Source organism: Oryx dammah, unplaced genomic scaffold (genome assembly GCF_014754425.2).
Source record: "Oryx dammah isolate SB20612 unplaced genomic scaffold, SCBI_Odam_1.1 HiC_scaffold_29, whole genome shotgun sequence".
Taxonomy (NCBI): Eukaryota; Metazoa; Chordata; class Mammalia; order Artiodactyla; family Bovidae; genus Oryx; species Oryx dammah.
In genome coordinates, this window is record NW_024070213.1 from 12800758 (window position 1) to 12817154 (window position 16397).

General features: G+C 58.3%; 1 protein-coding gene across 4 annotated transcripts in view; it reads right to left on the reverse strand.

Moving 5' to 3' along the window:
* Positions 1–954: 954 nt before the first annotated feature.
* Positions 955–16397, reverse strand: part of IQSEC3 (IQ motif and Sec7 domain ArfGEF 3) — an 89446-nt gene continuing 74003 nt past the window's right edge. For 2 of the 4 annotated variants that reach the window (XM_040233703.1, XM_040233704.1), the window contains exons 7-12: positions 16122–16247; positions 13917–14016; positions 13657–13818; positions 10426–10518; positions 7715–7767; positions 4533–7632 (exon numbers count right to left, since the gene is read on the reverse strand). In XM_040233703.1, the coding sequence (XP_040089637.1) occupies positions 7558–7632; positions 7715–7767; positions 10426–10518; positions 13657–13818; positions 13917–14016; positions 16122–16247 (609 nt within the window). In that variant the 3' untranslated portion in view covers positions 4533–7557. Of the gene's footprint in view, positions 4436–4532; positions 7633–7714; positions 7768–10425; positions 10519–13656; positions 13819–13916; positions 14017–16121; positions 16248–16397 lie in introns of those variants that run through there. The other 2 variants (XM_040233705.1, XM_040233706.1) reach the window with 2 other exon arrangements.

Below are 16397 nucleotides of genomic sequence, written 5' to 3' on the forward strand. Positions count from 1 at the left end.
GGGGTCATTCCCTGTGTGGGTGTGTTGGTGGGGGTCATTCCCTGTGTGTGTGTATGTTGGTGGGGGGTCATTCCCTGTGTGGGTGTGTTGGTGGGGGTCATTCCCTGTGTGTGTGTATGTTGGTGGGGGGTCATTCCCTGTGTGGGTGTGTTGGTGGGGGTCATTCCCTGTGTGTGTGTATGTTGGTGGGGGGTCATTCCCTGTGTGGGTGTGTTGGTGGGGGTCATTCCCTGTGTATGTGTTGTTAGGGGTCATTCCGTGTGTGTGTGTTTGTGTTGGTGGGGGTCATTCCCTGTGTGTATATGTGTTGGTAGGGGTCATTCTCTGTGTGTGTGTGTTGGTGGGGGTCATTCTGTGTGTGTGTGTCGATGGAGGTCATTTCCTGTGTGTGTGTGTGTGTTGGTGGGGGTCATTCCATGTACGTGTGTGTTGATGGGGGTTGTTCCGTGTATGTGTGTATGTTGGTGAGGGGCCATTCCCTGGCCCTGCACCTGGAGCTCTGACCGAGTGCCTGCCCATCAGATAGTTCCTGATAGTTCCTCGACCCATCTTTATTGTTTTGTTTTTGCATTTTTGTTTCGATGTATTTTGGCTGCAGTGGATCTTCCTTGCTGCACACAGGCCTTTTCTTGTTGTGATGACTGGGGCTCTTCTCTTACTGTGGAGCAGGGGCTCTAGGTCTTTCGGGCTTCTGTAGTTGTGGCACTTGGGCTTAGTCGCTCTGCAACACGCAGGATCCTCCCAGGCCACACTGGTAGGCAGATTCTTAACCTCTGTACCACAGAGGAGTCTGCCCTATTTGTGCATGAAGGGGCTCCCTGACTGCGTCACAGGGGGACACCCCATGGCCAGAGGAGGCCAGCTGGCGCCCTCAGCCTCTGCGGTCTCACGGAGATCTGATTTGCAGTAGACCCCCTCTTGGGGTAGGAAAGAAACAGAACTGACACAGTTTGCTCAAGTGACATATTTCAATATAATCTCTAAAACTCTATGAATTGAACAGATAAAATACCTCTGGGCTATTTTGTTACAAAATATTTGCCATTTGGATTCGTCGCTGGGTGCAGCCACCTTGCTTTTCTTTCCCTCGAAAGGCTGCTCTCGAGGGTAAGGGGGCGTACGTGTCGACGGCAGGGGTGCAGCAAGGATGTATGTACAGCAGGACACAGGGACAGACAGACCGGTGGTTGGCGGGGAAGCCTACTGGCACACTGATGTTTGGCAGGCTGTGGGGGACCAGGGGGCGGGGTCAGGGCTGAGCACGTGAGTGGGTGCCTGTGCACACCAGCTCCAGCTCGGAGGTGGGCTGGCCCCACAGGGTGGGGGAAGCTAGGTTCATCTTCATCTCTGGCTCCTGATTCTGACAAATGGGTGAAACCGGGAAGAGGCCAGGTCCCCAAAGTAAGGCCTGGAGCATGGACAGAGCAGGGCCATCTTGGGGTCAGTGTGCATCTGCCCAGGAGGCTGTGTCTTAGGGGCTTGAGGAGCACTCCATGGGCCCCTCGGTAGGGGCTGGGGGACAGGAGACCAAGAGCACCTCCACTGGGCCCTCCCGGAGGGTGGGGTCCCTGACGTGGCCACAGCTGTGCAGAGGGCCCGAGGCTTGTCCCAGTTGTCTGGGGGTCGGCTCTGGGGCCCGGCACAGATGCGGGCCCCAAGCCTAGCCATTTGGCCCATCAGAGGAAGGAGGTTCAGAGGCTGGGAACCCTGTGCCCCCAACTGTGAGGAGGCCCTGCCGCCCCCTGTCCCAGACCTGCGGGGGTTAAACCCCTCACAGCTCAGGGTCGGCTCCACATGCTGCTGACTCCAGCCTGGTCTGCTTCCTGGGGCCAGCATTCCCAGGGCACCACTGGGGCCCACAGCAGCCACAACAGTGACCGGGGTGGGGGACAGGGGGAAGGGGCGGCGGTGGGGGGCGGCGCTAGGGGTGCAGCCCTACCTGGGGAAGGCCACTGAGACACCTGAGCTTCGCATCCTCAGTGGAGAGGACCACGCATGCGCCTGCCCTGAGCCCCCCTGCTGGTCCCGACCTGGAAAGTCTGGGCATCGGCAGAGTGGGAGGGGGCACTTCGTCAGCTGTGTGAGCAGATGACGAGGTGCCCCAGGACCCCCACCCCGCAGACACATCCTTTTCCTTCTGAGCCCACACCCCTGCTCCCAGGCCTCGGGCACTGGGCACGTGAACCTGAGCCGTGCCCCCACCCCCCATTGGTTGGCCGCTCCATTTGGAAAAGCTCTGATTGGAGCAACCCTGTTACAGAAAAGACACGGGAGGGGGGCCAGGACAACAAGGACTCGGTGGGGGGCGACGGGGGGCACAGACAGGCTCAGGCGGTAAATTGGTCACGTGTTATGGACACGGCTGACAAAGAGCCAGAAATACACTCACTGGGTGACATCACAGTGACGCCTGTGCTCACACACGTACACACGAAACTAGGTCACCTGGGATCGCTGAGAGAGGGAGGAATCGTGCCTCCTTGCGGCCTTGGGCCTGCGGCTGGGGCATGGGGTGGGGCTGGGGAGAAGTGAATTCACTCTAGGTCCCATGTTCAACCGCCATCTCTCGGGATGTCTCGGGCCTGGGGCCCCGAGCGGCAGGACCATTAACGGAGGACGGCAGTGCGCTGTCAGCTCAGGACCAGAGGAGGGTCCAGCCTGGCGGGGGACAGACCATCCCTGGAAGGGCCGTGACTGGGGCGGGCCGGCCTGCGCACAGAGGGGTTGCACAGAGGCTGGCTCTGGCTCTGCCAGGTGCTGGGGAGATCAGCGAGCCCTGCGTGGTGCTCCTTTGCGGTTTTGAGGGTGTAGGGACACTTGCAGCCACCCCTACTGGAGGCGGGCCTGCTGCCTTCTGGGGTGGGGGCAGGAGTTAAGAGGGCTAGTTGAGGGTGATAGCGCAGGGGGGAGATGCTGAGCCTCTGAGCACCTGCTTCTGCGTGGGTGCTTCTGCATGGGCACTTCTCGCCCACTCTGTGTCCACGGCCCTCGTGGAGGCCACGGAAGTCATTCCGGGGTCAGAGTGGGGAGGTAGGGCCCGGCCCGACCTGGGTGGGAGTCCTCGCTCTGCTGGTTGTGTCTGCCCCTGGGCAAACCCCGCTTCTTCCTCTTTCTGCTTCTACATCGGGGAGGACCCAGTTTTCCTATGTGTGTGCATGTTTATGCCCCAGGCACACACTTGACACTCTTTGGGGCTTAGAGAACAAGAAACTCTATAAAAGGTGCATTTTGTAGCTATGTGACCTCACGATTCCTTGGCTCTGTGGACCTGACTGAGAGAGAGCTGAGGGGAGCTCCTTCTCTCCCCCGTTTCCTGAAATCTCAGAAGCCTCGGGGCAGGCAGTGCCCCAGCCCCAGAGGAAGCAGGAGAAGCGCCCCTGCCCCTCGCCCCGGGCCAGATGGGTCAACGTCCCAGGGCACAGAGGAGGGGCCTCCTGAGACGGCTGGGCTGAGGGGCAGGGAGGGGCCTCAGAGAGACCCACCCCTTTCCCCAGGCCTCCCCCTGACCTGGCTGCTCCAGGGATCCAGGGCCAACTGGCCCCCACCCAGTGTGGCGTGCCCAGTGCTGGGGCAGGAGCCAGACCACCTTCTGTGCGAGGCTCGGGTGCCAGCCCATAGCTGTCACACCTGCCTGCCCTGCCTGAGGGCCAGGGCCTGGCAGACCCGGCCCAGGAAGCTGGTTAGGCCCTCAGCTCCTGTCGCCCTCAATCCCTGGTCCAAGCGGCTGGAGGGGTGGTCAGAGTAGAAGAGGCCTAGCTGTGCCGGGCTGGGTGGGGCCCCAGGGAGCCAGGGAGGCCGGCAGATTGGAGGGGAGGGCTACTCAACTGAGGAACGGAAGCTTGGGCCGAGCAAACCAGGTGCCAGGGACGGGAATTCTCTCTCCAAAATGACAGTGATGGGTGACCAGGAATGCGGCGTGCCGGGTGTGGGGAGCAGCGGGCGGAGGGGCAGTGGGGGCCCTGGTGTGGCCACTCCCTCTGCGACAGCAGTGTGGGGAAGGGGGGCGTGTCTACACCAGGCTCCTGGAGCCGCTGGAGCAGCGACGTTGGTGCAGCAGGGAGCCGGGCGGGCAGAACTGGTGTGGGTGGTTGTAGGGGGGCGGGGGCGGGGGCAGCGGGGGCCGGTGGACCACCTTGACCGGGGAGCCTGGGCCGCCCAGGGGCGTGGAGCTGCAGGATTCGGAGGAGGCTGGGGCATAGCAGGAAAGGGCCTGACTCAGGAGGGGCTCCATGCGGGCCAGGCAGGGCTTGTCCAGAACAATGACCTTGACTATCTGTTGGCACTGCACCAGGGTCCCGGGGGGCGTGGGCGGCGGCGGTGGCGGTGGGGGCTGCTCCCTCGAGGGGCTAGGCTGCAGGTCTGGCAACGGCGCTCCCCTCTCGGCCCCCGGCCCGGAGCTGTGTGGGGACACCTGAAGCCTGTTGTGAATTGACACCTAGTTTAGAAACAGCCAGAGAAGTATGAAATGTTACAAGACTAATTCCCAGCTGCTGGGACTGGCCTCCCTCCCCGCCCACCCCCCCACCCTTTCCCAGCTCCTGTGCCCACGAGGGGTTCGCAGGCCCCAATCCCCATTTCTCCGCCACCTAGAGGGCACCTGGCTGCCAGACAGAGGTGCTGGGCTCAGGCAGAGCCCAGAGACTGCTATGTTCTGCTCCAGCTGAGCCTCCTGGCTCCTGTCTGTGGGGTGGGCAGTTGGACCAATGGACTGAGGTTATGCAGTGTGATCTCACAGACCTGCTGGGTGGCCCTGGGCCACGCGGGAGTGGCCACCAGCCTCCCTCAAGCTGGAAAAGCAGGAGTAGCTCTACCCCTTCCCTGTCTCCCAGGGGTATGTTGGGGACACGCGGACAGGGTTAGGAGGCAGGTGGCTTTCAGCCTTGCAAGCCCCTCCCCTCCCACCAGCTTTGTTAGAGCGAGGCCTCATCATCACTGTAGAATCACAAAGATGTCTAAACCAGGGACCCCGAGGGGCAGTCCAGAGACCTGCCCCATCCTCCCAGACTCCCCAGGGCCATGCCCACACATTCAAGAGCAGAGTCCAACCACAGTCAGGTCCTCAGCTGCCTTTCTGCCCCAACTTGGGTCCTGGAGAAATCTGCCCTGCTGCCAGAGGGGGAACCCAGAAAGGACCCCTATTTTTCCCCTTGGGTTGGAGTGTGAGGGGGTGGTCCCTCCCTCAGCCCGTGGAGGACACTGGGGACTAGCCTGTCCTTTTCTTGCTAGCTGGGATAGTGGAAGAAATAGCAGGATTCTGGAAGGAGGAGAGTTTAATTAATTCCTCATCCCTCCAGTGCCCCAGCCTGTAGATGTGACACACAAGCCTTTCTGGACTCTTGGACCTTTCCAGGGGTGGCTGAGACCCTTATCTCTGGGGTTGCTTCTGACTGTCCTGGGGGCATCACCTCTCAGGGTCAGGATGGCGGAATACTGAGGCTGTAAAGGAGGGGACCCTATACCCAGGCTAAACCACGATGGCCCTGCCCTACACTATCTCAGAGCCCTAAACCAGCAGGTCCTGACCCTATTTACTGGCAAAAGGTGCAGTGTCAAGAACTCCCCCTTCCTGGGTCCGAGTGCTGCCCTGACGGGTCACTTGGCTCTCCAGTCCTGCTCCTTATCCCCCAACTCCAGCCCCGCTTCTTTGGTTTTCACAAGCCCTACTGCCAGGGTCTGCAGGCCATGGGCTCCACTCTCCATTCTCAACCTTTACCTTGGCAGCGTTTTCTAGGCCTGAGCTTCTTCCCCCCGCTACTCCCTGCCCTATTCCAACAAAGGAGTCCCCAAGCCCCTCAGTGCCCAGACAGGGCAGAGCAGGGCTGTGCCTCCCTCCCTCTTGGGGAGTCCTCTGCGGTCCTCACTGGGACAGGAGGCTTCCTTCCATCCACTGGGGGGTGGGGGGCGGCTCTTTTCCCCACCTGCTTTGAGTTATTCTGAGTTATTCCCCACTCTATTCTGCTCTATTCTGAGTTATTCCCCGGGAGGAAGTGGCCTGAGACTGTGGGGTCAAGGTTTCTGCTTACTGCTCCCAGACTTTACCGCAGCCCCTCTCGGGGCAAACACCTGACCGCCCCGGTTCAGACCCTCGAGCCCCCCGGCCCCCCGTGGCTGCAGCTCTGGTCTCACCCTACGCCTCCTCCTCCACTCCCTGTCCCTGATCCCCACTCTGCTGTCTGTACCTCCCTCTGCCCCACCCAAGCTGGCCCATCCTTATCTTCAATAGTTAGTAAGTGAAAAGCAGGAAGTGACAGCAGAACATTCTCTCATTCTGACCCGCCCCCCCCAACTCCCTGCTGATGAAAGAAAGAAGAGAGAGGGGAAGGGATGGAACATGAGTAGCAAGCCTGACAGCTCAGACAAGCTGGAGAAGCGCCTGTCAGCAGGCGGCCAGGCAGTGACGGGGTGGGGGGCGGAGGACGCGGGAGCTTGGGGTCCAGCAGAGAGGCGGGCGGCAAGGCTACCCTCAGTGCAGGGGAGCAGAGGCTGGCGGGGCCCTGGGGCTAGCCTTGCAGATAGCCACGTGGCCCTCTGGACCAGGGGAGGAGGGGGCGAAGGGCCCCCAGACCGTGGTCCTCCCTGGGCAGGGGCTTGAAGGCATGGGCAGGGCTGGTAACTTGCGGTGTTTATTTGCAAGGCTGGAGAACGGGCAGCTGCAGGAAGATGGGCAGGGGAGTGGTGGTCGCGGAGGATGGAATACCCACCCTGGGGGCTTGCCAGCTGCCGGGGCAGGAAGCTCCTCCGTGTGAAGGTGCCTCCTCCAGACACAGGTGTGTGGGGGGTGGGGGGCTACGGGGACAGTGAGGGTTTCCTGGGGCTTCCCCGAGCTTAGTCGGGCTGGGGCAGGGCTCCTCCTTCAGAGCCCTGAGAGGGGGCTCCTCCAGCTTGGAGTGGGGGGGGGGTCTGTGTGAGCATGAGGGGCCCTGGAGGCCTGGCAGAAATGAGTGAGGGGCCCACGGGAGTCCAAGGGGAGTCAGTGGGGAGGGCTGGGGTCGCCAGGCTTGCAGGGTGACTACACGCCCCCTCCCAGGTGGCGCTCCAGGGCTGGCAGGGACCAGCTGCTCCTGCCACTCCACCAGTCCCTTCCCTCCAACTTGGAGGGTCTTCAGACACAGCAGTGCCCACCCCCCCACCCCCCAGGAGAAGTCCTAAGACAACCCCAGTCCCACCTTGCCTCACTTCCTCCAGCACATCCCACCCCATGGCCAGCTTTCCGGGTGGCTCAGCTGTGTTGAGCAGACACTGTATCCTCCCAGCCGCCCCCACTTTCCCCAGAGGCGTCGACTCGGGGACTGGACCTGAGGGGTGATTCTCGGAGGGGCCAAGCTCCCTCCACAGAGGCTGGCAGGACGTGGGAGAGGGGACAGGAGCATCAGGACCATAGCATATGCGGGGCGCTGGGTTTAGGGGACCGTGGAGGGATGCTGTGGGCCTGCTGGGGGCTTCATCTGCACTTGTTAGTCTGGGAGCTCAGCCTGGGGGGCTCGGTGGGCTGGGCGTCCGGGGAACTGGAGGGGCACTGCGGTTTAATTAGGCGCTGGAAGAGTGGCATTACCCATGCTAGCAGTAACTTTTAATTGTATCTCTTGAAATTGGTAATATGGTGAGTCGGGCTGGGGAGGCATTGATTAAAACCTGAGAAGAGAAACAACAGAGACAGTGAGAAGAGGGTGGGGCACGCAGACGTACTCACCTGGGCTACCAGGCCTCCACTCACCTCCACCGAGCTCTCCGCCGCCTTCTCCCCCGCGGCCGCCGCTTCCCTTTTGGCTTTGAATGCAAAGAGCACAGGGCTCACTCTCCACCGCCCTGTTCCTGCAAAAGCCCTGCCTACCCACCCCCCCCCCAACCCTACACCTCCCAACCTGGCATCCTTCTGGATCCTCCAGGGGCCCCACAACTGTGTGGGCAGTGGACTTGGTGCCTGAGCCCAGCTCTGCCACTGAGCAGCTGTGTGACCTTGGGCAAGATGCTACACCTCTTTGGGCCCATTTTTTCCTTGCTGGATATTGTCGAATCTCCTTTACCCTTATTAGAGCCCTGGATGGATTGTGCAGAGTGGCTGTGAGGAGGCCTTGGTTCTCGGCTCCCAGGGGCTCCTGAGTGTCTGTGGCACAGACTCTGTGAGGGAGGGATCCCCATTCCTTTCTTGTTCCTGTTACCAAGCTGAGTGCTGAGCAGTCAGTGAGCTGCATGCACCCCAGGGCAGAGCCTGGTGCAGCTAAGAGCAGTCTGTGATTGCTACCAGGGATTTCTTTTTAAGAAACATTTATTTTTTTTGGCCAAGCCCCGTAGCATGTAGGTTCTTAGTTCCCTGACCCAGGGAACAGACTTGTGACCCCTGCATTGGAAGTGTGGACCACTGGACCACCAAAGAATTCCTATCTATGAGGGCCTTCTTTTCTTTTCCGTTAATTTTTACTGGAGTACAGCTCTACAATGCTGTGTTAGTTTCTGCAGCAAAGTGAACCGCCCATACGTATACACACTGCTGCTCAATCGCTCACTTGTGTCCAACTCTCTGCGACCCCTCGGACTGTAGCCCGCCAGGCTCCTCTGTCCATGGGATCCTCCAGGCAAGAATACTGGAGTGGGTTGCCATTTCCTCCTCCAGGGGATCTTCCCAACCCAGGGATCGAACCTGCATCTCTTGTGTCTCCTATATAGGCAGGTGAATTCTTCACCACTGAGCCACCTGGAAAGCCCATACATATATATACATCTCCTCTTTTTTTGGGTTTCCTTCCCATTCAGGTCACAACAGAGCCCTGAGTAGAGTTCCCTGGGTTGTAGACTAGGTTCTCATTAGTTATCTCTGTTACACAGAGAAGTGTATATATGTCAATCCCATTCTCCCAATTCATCCCTCCCCTCCTTCCTGCCTTGGTATCCATACATTTGTTCTCTACACCTGTGTCTCTATTTCTGCTTTGCAAATAAGATCATCTATACCATTTTTTTTTTCGGATTTCGCATATGTGCGTTAATATATATGAGGGCTTTCTGATGGGCCTGGCACACCCTGTGTACCCCTGGGGACAGCTTGAGGACTTCTTCCAACTCAGTCACCCCTGACTCCCTCCCCCAACCCCAGCAACATCCTAGAGCCCTCTGCCAGGGCCCTCTGACTTCTCACATCCCTGGGAGGGCGCCCACTCCCTGCAATGCCCACCCCTCGGCTTTCTGTAACACAAGAGGAAGCTGGGCTAATGTTTGGAACCAAGGACCCTGCTGGGGAGGGAGCTAACGGATGAGGCCCTGGAGACGCACATTGCGGTGGGGGGAGGCTGAGGGCTGCAGCTACCCCCGGAGACGGGCTGTGCTGCAGAGAGTGGGGTGGGGTGTTCAGGAATCAGCCACAGCTGAGGTTTGACTCTGGGGTTTAAATAGCTGTGAAAACAGGCGTGTGCTATGACCGCAGACATAAAGGGGCCGGCTGACAACAAGGCAGGTGATTAGGAACTCACGGTGGCGGGTCAGACCCACACACAGAGGAGACATCACAGTGAGGGTCTCCGTGAGCAAAAGCCGTGTTTGGAAAACCAGCCTCATCTCCCAGCTGGCGGGGCCGGTCCTGTGATGCTGTCACAGCCCCTCGGCGCCGTGGCCGTAACCGGCGGGGTTTGAGACCAGCATGGAGCCCACTGGAGGCTCAGCTCAAACTGATGTCCTGCTGGGACCCTGGTTTCCCAGGGCTTGGCATGAGGCGCACAGCAGGCGCTCAATAAGAGTTCATTACTATAAGGATGAATGACTGAATTAATTAATTAGTGAAGAGTCCCGGATGGTTTGCTAGGGTTTGTTGGGCTGGGATTTAATTCTCATGCCACCACTCCTTCTGATTCTTTTTTCTTTGGGGGCACGTCTTCTCCCTGCAGGTTGGGGGAAGGGAAGGGGCTGGGGACAGAAAAGTAGGAGGGGGGCCAAGGGAAGGGAGGAAGAGGTCTACAGAACATGGCCACAGGTGACAGAAAATCCGAAGCCGGCTGAATTCATCTGGAGTGAATAATTCAACCTGGAGAAACCATTTGAGACACTGGGTTTGAGGGTTCATGTGGGTTTCAGGCTGACTCAGGCCTGGGATGAGAGAGTGCTGGTGGCCCCTTAGGGAAAGGTCTGGAGGGGGCAGACCAAGATTTCCATACCCTTCTGGCCACCTTTCTTACCTGCTCCTGGCCACAGACGCCCCCACCCCATGCACCAGTAGTCTGCAGAGAGCGAGGGGCCCAGGGTCCCGACACCTCCAGAAGGACAGTGACCTTTGTCAGTAGACACATTTCTCTCTCACCTTCCACCCACTCCCACTGCTGAGGCCCCAGGAGGTTGGGCCATGTAAAGCAGCACCTTCCTCACCTGAATCCCCCAGGACCCCAAGGCTGGGGTGTGGGCAGGTTCCCCACGCAGGCGGGGGCCAGGTCTGGAACTCACCTGTGGGCGATCCTTGCTTGGACTGCGGGTCTCCCTGGGCTCCCCCGGCCTTGAAGGAGAGAGTCTTTGTTCCTTGCTGCTTCTCCAGCTCCCCTGGGAAATGGAAAAACCCGTGAACAGAGAGAAACCTGGACTCCAGCACCCAGAGGGGTGAGAAGGGATGGGGGGAGAGTGAGGGGGAGCGGGGGAGGGGCTCCCGAACACACGGCACCCACATCCCCACTTCATGGCAGGTTCAGTGCCCGCTGGAGCCTCAGTTCCCCTTCCAGAGGCGGGGATGCCAGCCCCCGCTCTGACAGCCCGAGAGGAGGGGGACGAGGTGGACAACAGGGGGGTGACCACCCGGGTCTGCATCTTAGCTCTGATGCTGCCCGACTGTGTGGCTTCAGGAGGATTACTTAACCTCTCTGTGCCTCTCTTACGGGGACAACAGTGTCTGCTTCACAGGATCATTAAGAGGGTTGCAAGAGAAGAGACATCAAGGCACTCAGGCTTGTCAGGAGTAACACACATCAGCTCCTAGGACGACGTGGAAGGCTCACATGGTGTAGCTAGCGCCTCACCACCGCTGGAGCTGTCCTGTCGGCCCACCGCGTCCGCTGGCAGAGCTCCCCTGAGAGGGGAGTACCCAGCTGCCGAGGCTCCGGTGGATGTCTGTCTGCTTTGCCCCTTTGCTGTTCAGTTGCCCAGTGGTGTCCGACTCTTTGCCACCCCATGGACTGCAGCACACCAGGCTTCCCTGTCCTTCACCATCTCCCGGAGTTTGCTCAGACTCATGTCCATTGAGTTGGTCTGCCTGCTACTCAGCTTTAATTCCTCTCTCTAGACTAAAAACTGATTCCTTCCTGTCTGTCCTCAGTGGTGCTGGAGAAAGGCCAGTTACCCTCCTTGGGGATTCGACAGCTGTTATTACATCCCTCCTCAGTTCCTCTTTCCCAGGAGACATCACTAAAGTTCCTTGTGTTAAAGCTACTTTCTTGGGTTCCATTTTCTGCCTCTCTAGGGGGCTTCCCAGGTGGTGCCAGTGGTAAAGAATCCATCTGTCAAAGAAGGAGACATGGGCTCAATCCCAGGGTTGGGACTTCCCCTGGAGAAGGGCATGGCAACCCACTCCAGTATTCTTGCCTGAAGAATCCCATGGACAGAGGAGCCTTGCAGTCTACAGTGCAGGGAGTCACAAAGAGTCAGACACGACTGAACATGCAAGCACTCTAGCAACTAGTCGTCTGTAATTTGGGGACACCGGCTTGCAAACCCCAAACCAGGACCATTTGTGCTGACTGCCTGAACCACACCATCAATCAATACTCAATAATTTTACTGAACCAAGAGTTGCTCCTCTCTCCCCAGAGGGGCCGCCTTGGCTTTGGAAAAATCAGCAAGGAGCCCAAGAAACCTGGGTGCCAGTCTTGTTTTGTCACGGACCGCATGAATTTGGGACCACTTCCTTAAGTTCTGTTGACTCAGTTTCCTTATTTGCAAAATGAAGATAATACTACTCAGCTACTGGAAAGATGTGGCAAGAATTAAATCATTCAACAGGCGCAGCATTCAGCCCAGGGCCAGGCATGTAGTAAGGGCTCGATAAACAGGAACGCTGGCTGTTGTTTTCCTTTTTCTCTTTTCTTTCCTCCCCGCCTTCCTGAGCAACCCCTCCTCTTTGCTCAGCTTTCTTCCCTTACTCTCTGCCAGAAGAGCAGGAGCAGATGTGAGCCCTCCCCTCCTTCCCTCAACCTCTGGACAGCAGGAGAGGATATTCACCCTTAGCACCCAGATCCTGGCGATATTGACCTCTTTGTTCTCAGAGGGGCAGATACACTCCTCCCAGGCTGATGGGGAAAGTGGCCATGTGCAGCCAGGCTGGTGCCTGCCTTGAGTGCTGGGCTCTCCAGCTGCATCTGGGACATTCTGACATTCTGACAAGGTGAGGGTGTGTCCTTGAGAATGTTCTAGACCAACAGCTAAGATGGCATTGGAAAGAGTCTGTTATGCCCCTGAAGTCACGCTGCCCACCTACAGCAGAAAGGGAATTTACACCCTCCCTGCACCAGGCATTAATGAGTTAAGTTATATGCGCTGGTTGGGAGAGTTTTTTGTTTTAACCTGATTTCATTGCTGTCTTAGGAAATTAGAGACAGAAACTAGCCTCTCATTTTCAGACAGGAAATTATGTGAACCTCGGAATCAGACTCCAGGGCAACTGTTGGGTCGTCTGCTTCTAATACGCACTTTAGACACATCCCTTAACTGCTCTGTCTCGTTTTCCGTAAGGCCATGAGTCCTTGCAGCCTCCCTCTGGGCACACCTAAACAAGCTGCTAGGCACACAGTAGGCGCTCCAAGGATGCTCGTGAGACATCATCGCCTGGTGCACTGGCACCCTGCTCAAAGCTCCCACTGCCTTTCCTCCTGCCTAAGGGGTTTAGACCAATTTAGAACTACTTTTCAACTAAGTGGCCATGCAAGGCAGACCTGGAGTCTCTTTTTATTTTTCTGTTGGAGTTTCTGAATCCATTCTTATTTAATTTTCCTTCAAAGGCTCTCTGAAGCTGCCACAATGCTTCCTGACAGGAAAGCGTGCATGTGGGCAGAGACCGCAGGTTGTCACTGCTCTTGTCTTGAACCCATAAGCCACCGGTAAACCACCCGGATGGATGAAGCGGCTCTGAGATTGTCTACAACGCCTGAGCGACAGCAGTGAGAGCAACCGAGAACAGGCACTCCTTGGAGGACAGAAAGATGGCTCCAAGGCGAGGGACGGCCAGAAAGCCAGCCGGGACTCTTCAGGAAGACGACGTTATGAAAAAATTAAGTGTGGGAACCCTTACAGGTTAAAAGGCATGAAAGACGAGAAACAACCAGCTGTGATGTAGGGATCTGAACTGGATCAGGGAGGAGGCTATCCAGGGAGACTGGGTCAGAATCTGCCCGGGACGCCTTCTTTAGGGCCAGCTCGCTCCCTGGTCCGGCTCAAACCCAGCGGAGTTCTGTGGCCGAGGGGCCCACAGGGAGCCCCACAGCCTGGCTACACGTGCACACACCCTTGCGTACCTCGGTTTAACCGTGAAGCCTCCATCAGCCGTGATGGCGTGGTGGGGCAGGGGGCGGGGAGGGCTTGGGAAGGCAGAGGGGCCTTGCTCACCCACACTCACTCCACAGAGGGGTGTCTGTCTACAAGAGACCCTGCTCCCGGAGCCAGGCCACCCAGGGGCCTAGGGTGGCGTGTCCTTACACTCTATCCGGATCTGCTCCAGCTCTGTCACCTCGGCGATGGACTCCTTTAGGTCTTCCACAAACTTCTGCATCTCGTCCAAGCCCAGGGCGCAGAAATGCAGCACCTGCTTCTTCTCGGAGCCCGAGAGCGGGGTCACCAGGGTGATGCCGTGAGAGTAATCTGGAAGCCAGACCCCAGCCGCCACGGGCCTTGAGCAGCGGCAGTGGAGGCCTGGGCCCTCCCCCAGCCCCGGCCACATCCACAGGTGACAGACTTACACTCGTTCTCAAAGAGGTGGAACTGCATGCCCAGCAGGCCCACAGACCTGCAGAAGGTGTACGTGGAGGAGCTCTTCTTCTTGGGGCAGAGTTTGAGAATCTGTCCAAAAGAGGGAGATAGACGTGCACTGACGGGTGTGCACTCTTGTGATAAACATGCCTCACACACCTGGATGGGCAGACACCCAGGGGCTCTGGTGAACACAAGTGAACACACAGAAAAGGATAGGCACGCCCAGGCAGACTTATGCACTTAGGATACATTCACACACACATACACACGACACAGATGTACACACTTAGGATACATTGACACACACGTATTCACACATGCATGCACACATACATATAAACACGACATACTGCATGAAACCATCCAGCGACCCTTCTCACGGCATCTAACAGCCAGCCCGGACTCCCGGCCTGGTCTGTAACCCTCACCTCGTCTGCTCCCTGCTCTGCTCAGGCCAAGCCATCCTTTCTGTGGCTTGAACAGGGCGGGTGGGTCCCACTGTGGATCTCTGCACCATTTCCTTGCAGCTTCCAGCGCAGTCGGCTACTCTCCTCACTTAGTGCTGTGCTAAGCTCTTTCAGTCGCGTCTGACCCTTTGCGAACCCACGGACCGTAGCCCGCCAGGCTCCTCTGTCCATGGATGTCTCCAGGCAAGACGTCTCCTGGAGTGGGTTGCCATGCCCCTACCCAGGGGAATGTTCCCATCCCAGGGATGGCACCCGGCTCTCTTAAGTCTCCTGTGTTGGCAGGCGGGTTCTGTACCACTAGCACCACCTGGGAAGCCCCTCCTCACTTAGAGCTTGACTCAAATATGGCCTCCTTAGAGACCCCTTCCCCGACCACCATTTCTAACAAACAAAAACCAAAGAAGAAAAATCTCGGCCTCAGGATGCCGGGGTTGCGGGAGGAGGACCCTCGGGATCCATAAGTCAATCAACGGGTCAGCCCATTAACGCATAACAAGCCAAAAGGCAGTGAAGAAACGAATACACAGGTGACAGCAGAAACTGGTACTTTTATTCCTAACGGGGCAGCGCAGCATCTCAGCCACTGGACTGCCAGGGAAGTCCCCGGTATGTGTTTGGAGGATGAAGTAGTGTAAGGACTGGACAGTGAGTGGGCAGGCCACCTTCGAGGTGGGAGACATCTGCACTGAATGAGGTGAGGGGGGGTCATGCAAGGCCTGGGAGCTTTTCAAGCAGACAATGAGCAGCAAAGTCAGGGTCTGAGACGGAAGGAACCTGGCCTCGGGAGACAGCTGGTGGGTCAGGGGTGGGGATGGAGGTGAGGCGTGGAGCGAGATGAGTCCCATGGGTGGGTGGGTTGACTCCGCTGCTCTTTGGAGGTGGACCTCGGGTGTGATCATCAGATGTGGGACAAGGTTAGAGGCAGTGCCGGGATGAGTCATCGATGGAGAGGGTGGCGGGGGATGGAGAGGAGACAGATCAGATCCTGTTCACCCCTGCTTTCTAGCACTTAGAACAATGCCTGGGACACAACTGACACTCACTAGTCATAAGTATGGATGCCTGTGTTGAAAGGGCCTCCCAGGTAGCGCTAGTGGTAAAGAACCCACCTACCAACACAGGAGACGTAAGACACTCAGGTTCGATCCCTGGATCAGGAAGACCCCTGAAGGAGGGCATGGCAACCCACTCCAGTACTCTTGCCTGGAGAATCCCATGGTCAGAGAAGCCTGCTGGGCTACAGTCCACGGGGTCACACAGAGTCAGACATAACTGAAGAGACTTGGCACACATGCTCTGTGTTCGAAGAGCGAAGGCTGAATGCCCCATAGATGTATAGACATGCACACGCACGTGCAGGCGTGCACACACACACACACACACACACATATATGCCAGCATTCCCCTGGACCCGGGGACAGTACTCAGACCCCCTGCACCTCCCAGGCTGCGGGACAGACGGACGTGCAGCCCTGTACCCTCCAGCCCCAGGTTTTTCATCATGACGGGGAGGCAGACGCTCTGGGACCTACTCCATTCCCACCAGGACCGGGAACCCCGAGCAGGTAAGCTCTCTGTGCCTTGGCTTCATAACCTATAGAGTTGGAACGATCCTGTCTGCCCTGGCCACCTCGCGCCCCGGGCTGTGGAAATCAGCCACTGGGTGTGCAGCACCCCATTGGGGGGCGGGTCCCTGAGCCCCTCCCTGCTCAGCTCCTGGCTCACCACCAGCAGGTCGTTGAAGAGGAACACCTCCCTCTGGTGTGCGGCCTGCTTCTGCAGCTTGTTCACGTCCGTCACCTCGAAAAGTCGGCTGCAGCAGACCAGCCGGCGATGCGGCACAGAGAGAACCTGGGGGGGGGCACACGGTGCTCAGCAGGGGGCGGCCCATGGTCGCGGCCATCACCCCCCAGCTTCCAGAGGGGCAGATGCAGGCCCGGCTTGACCCCTCTCCTCCCTTCTCCTCCCCCGGGGCTCTCTCCCCTTCCTCGTGCTCCTTGG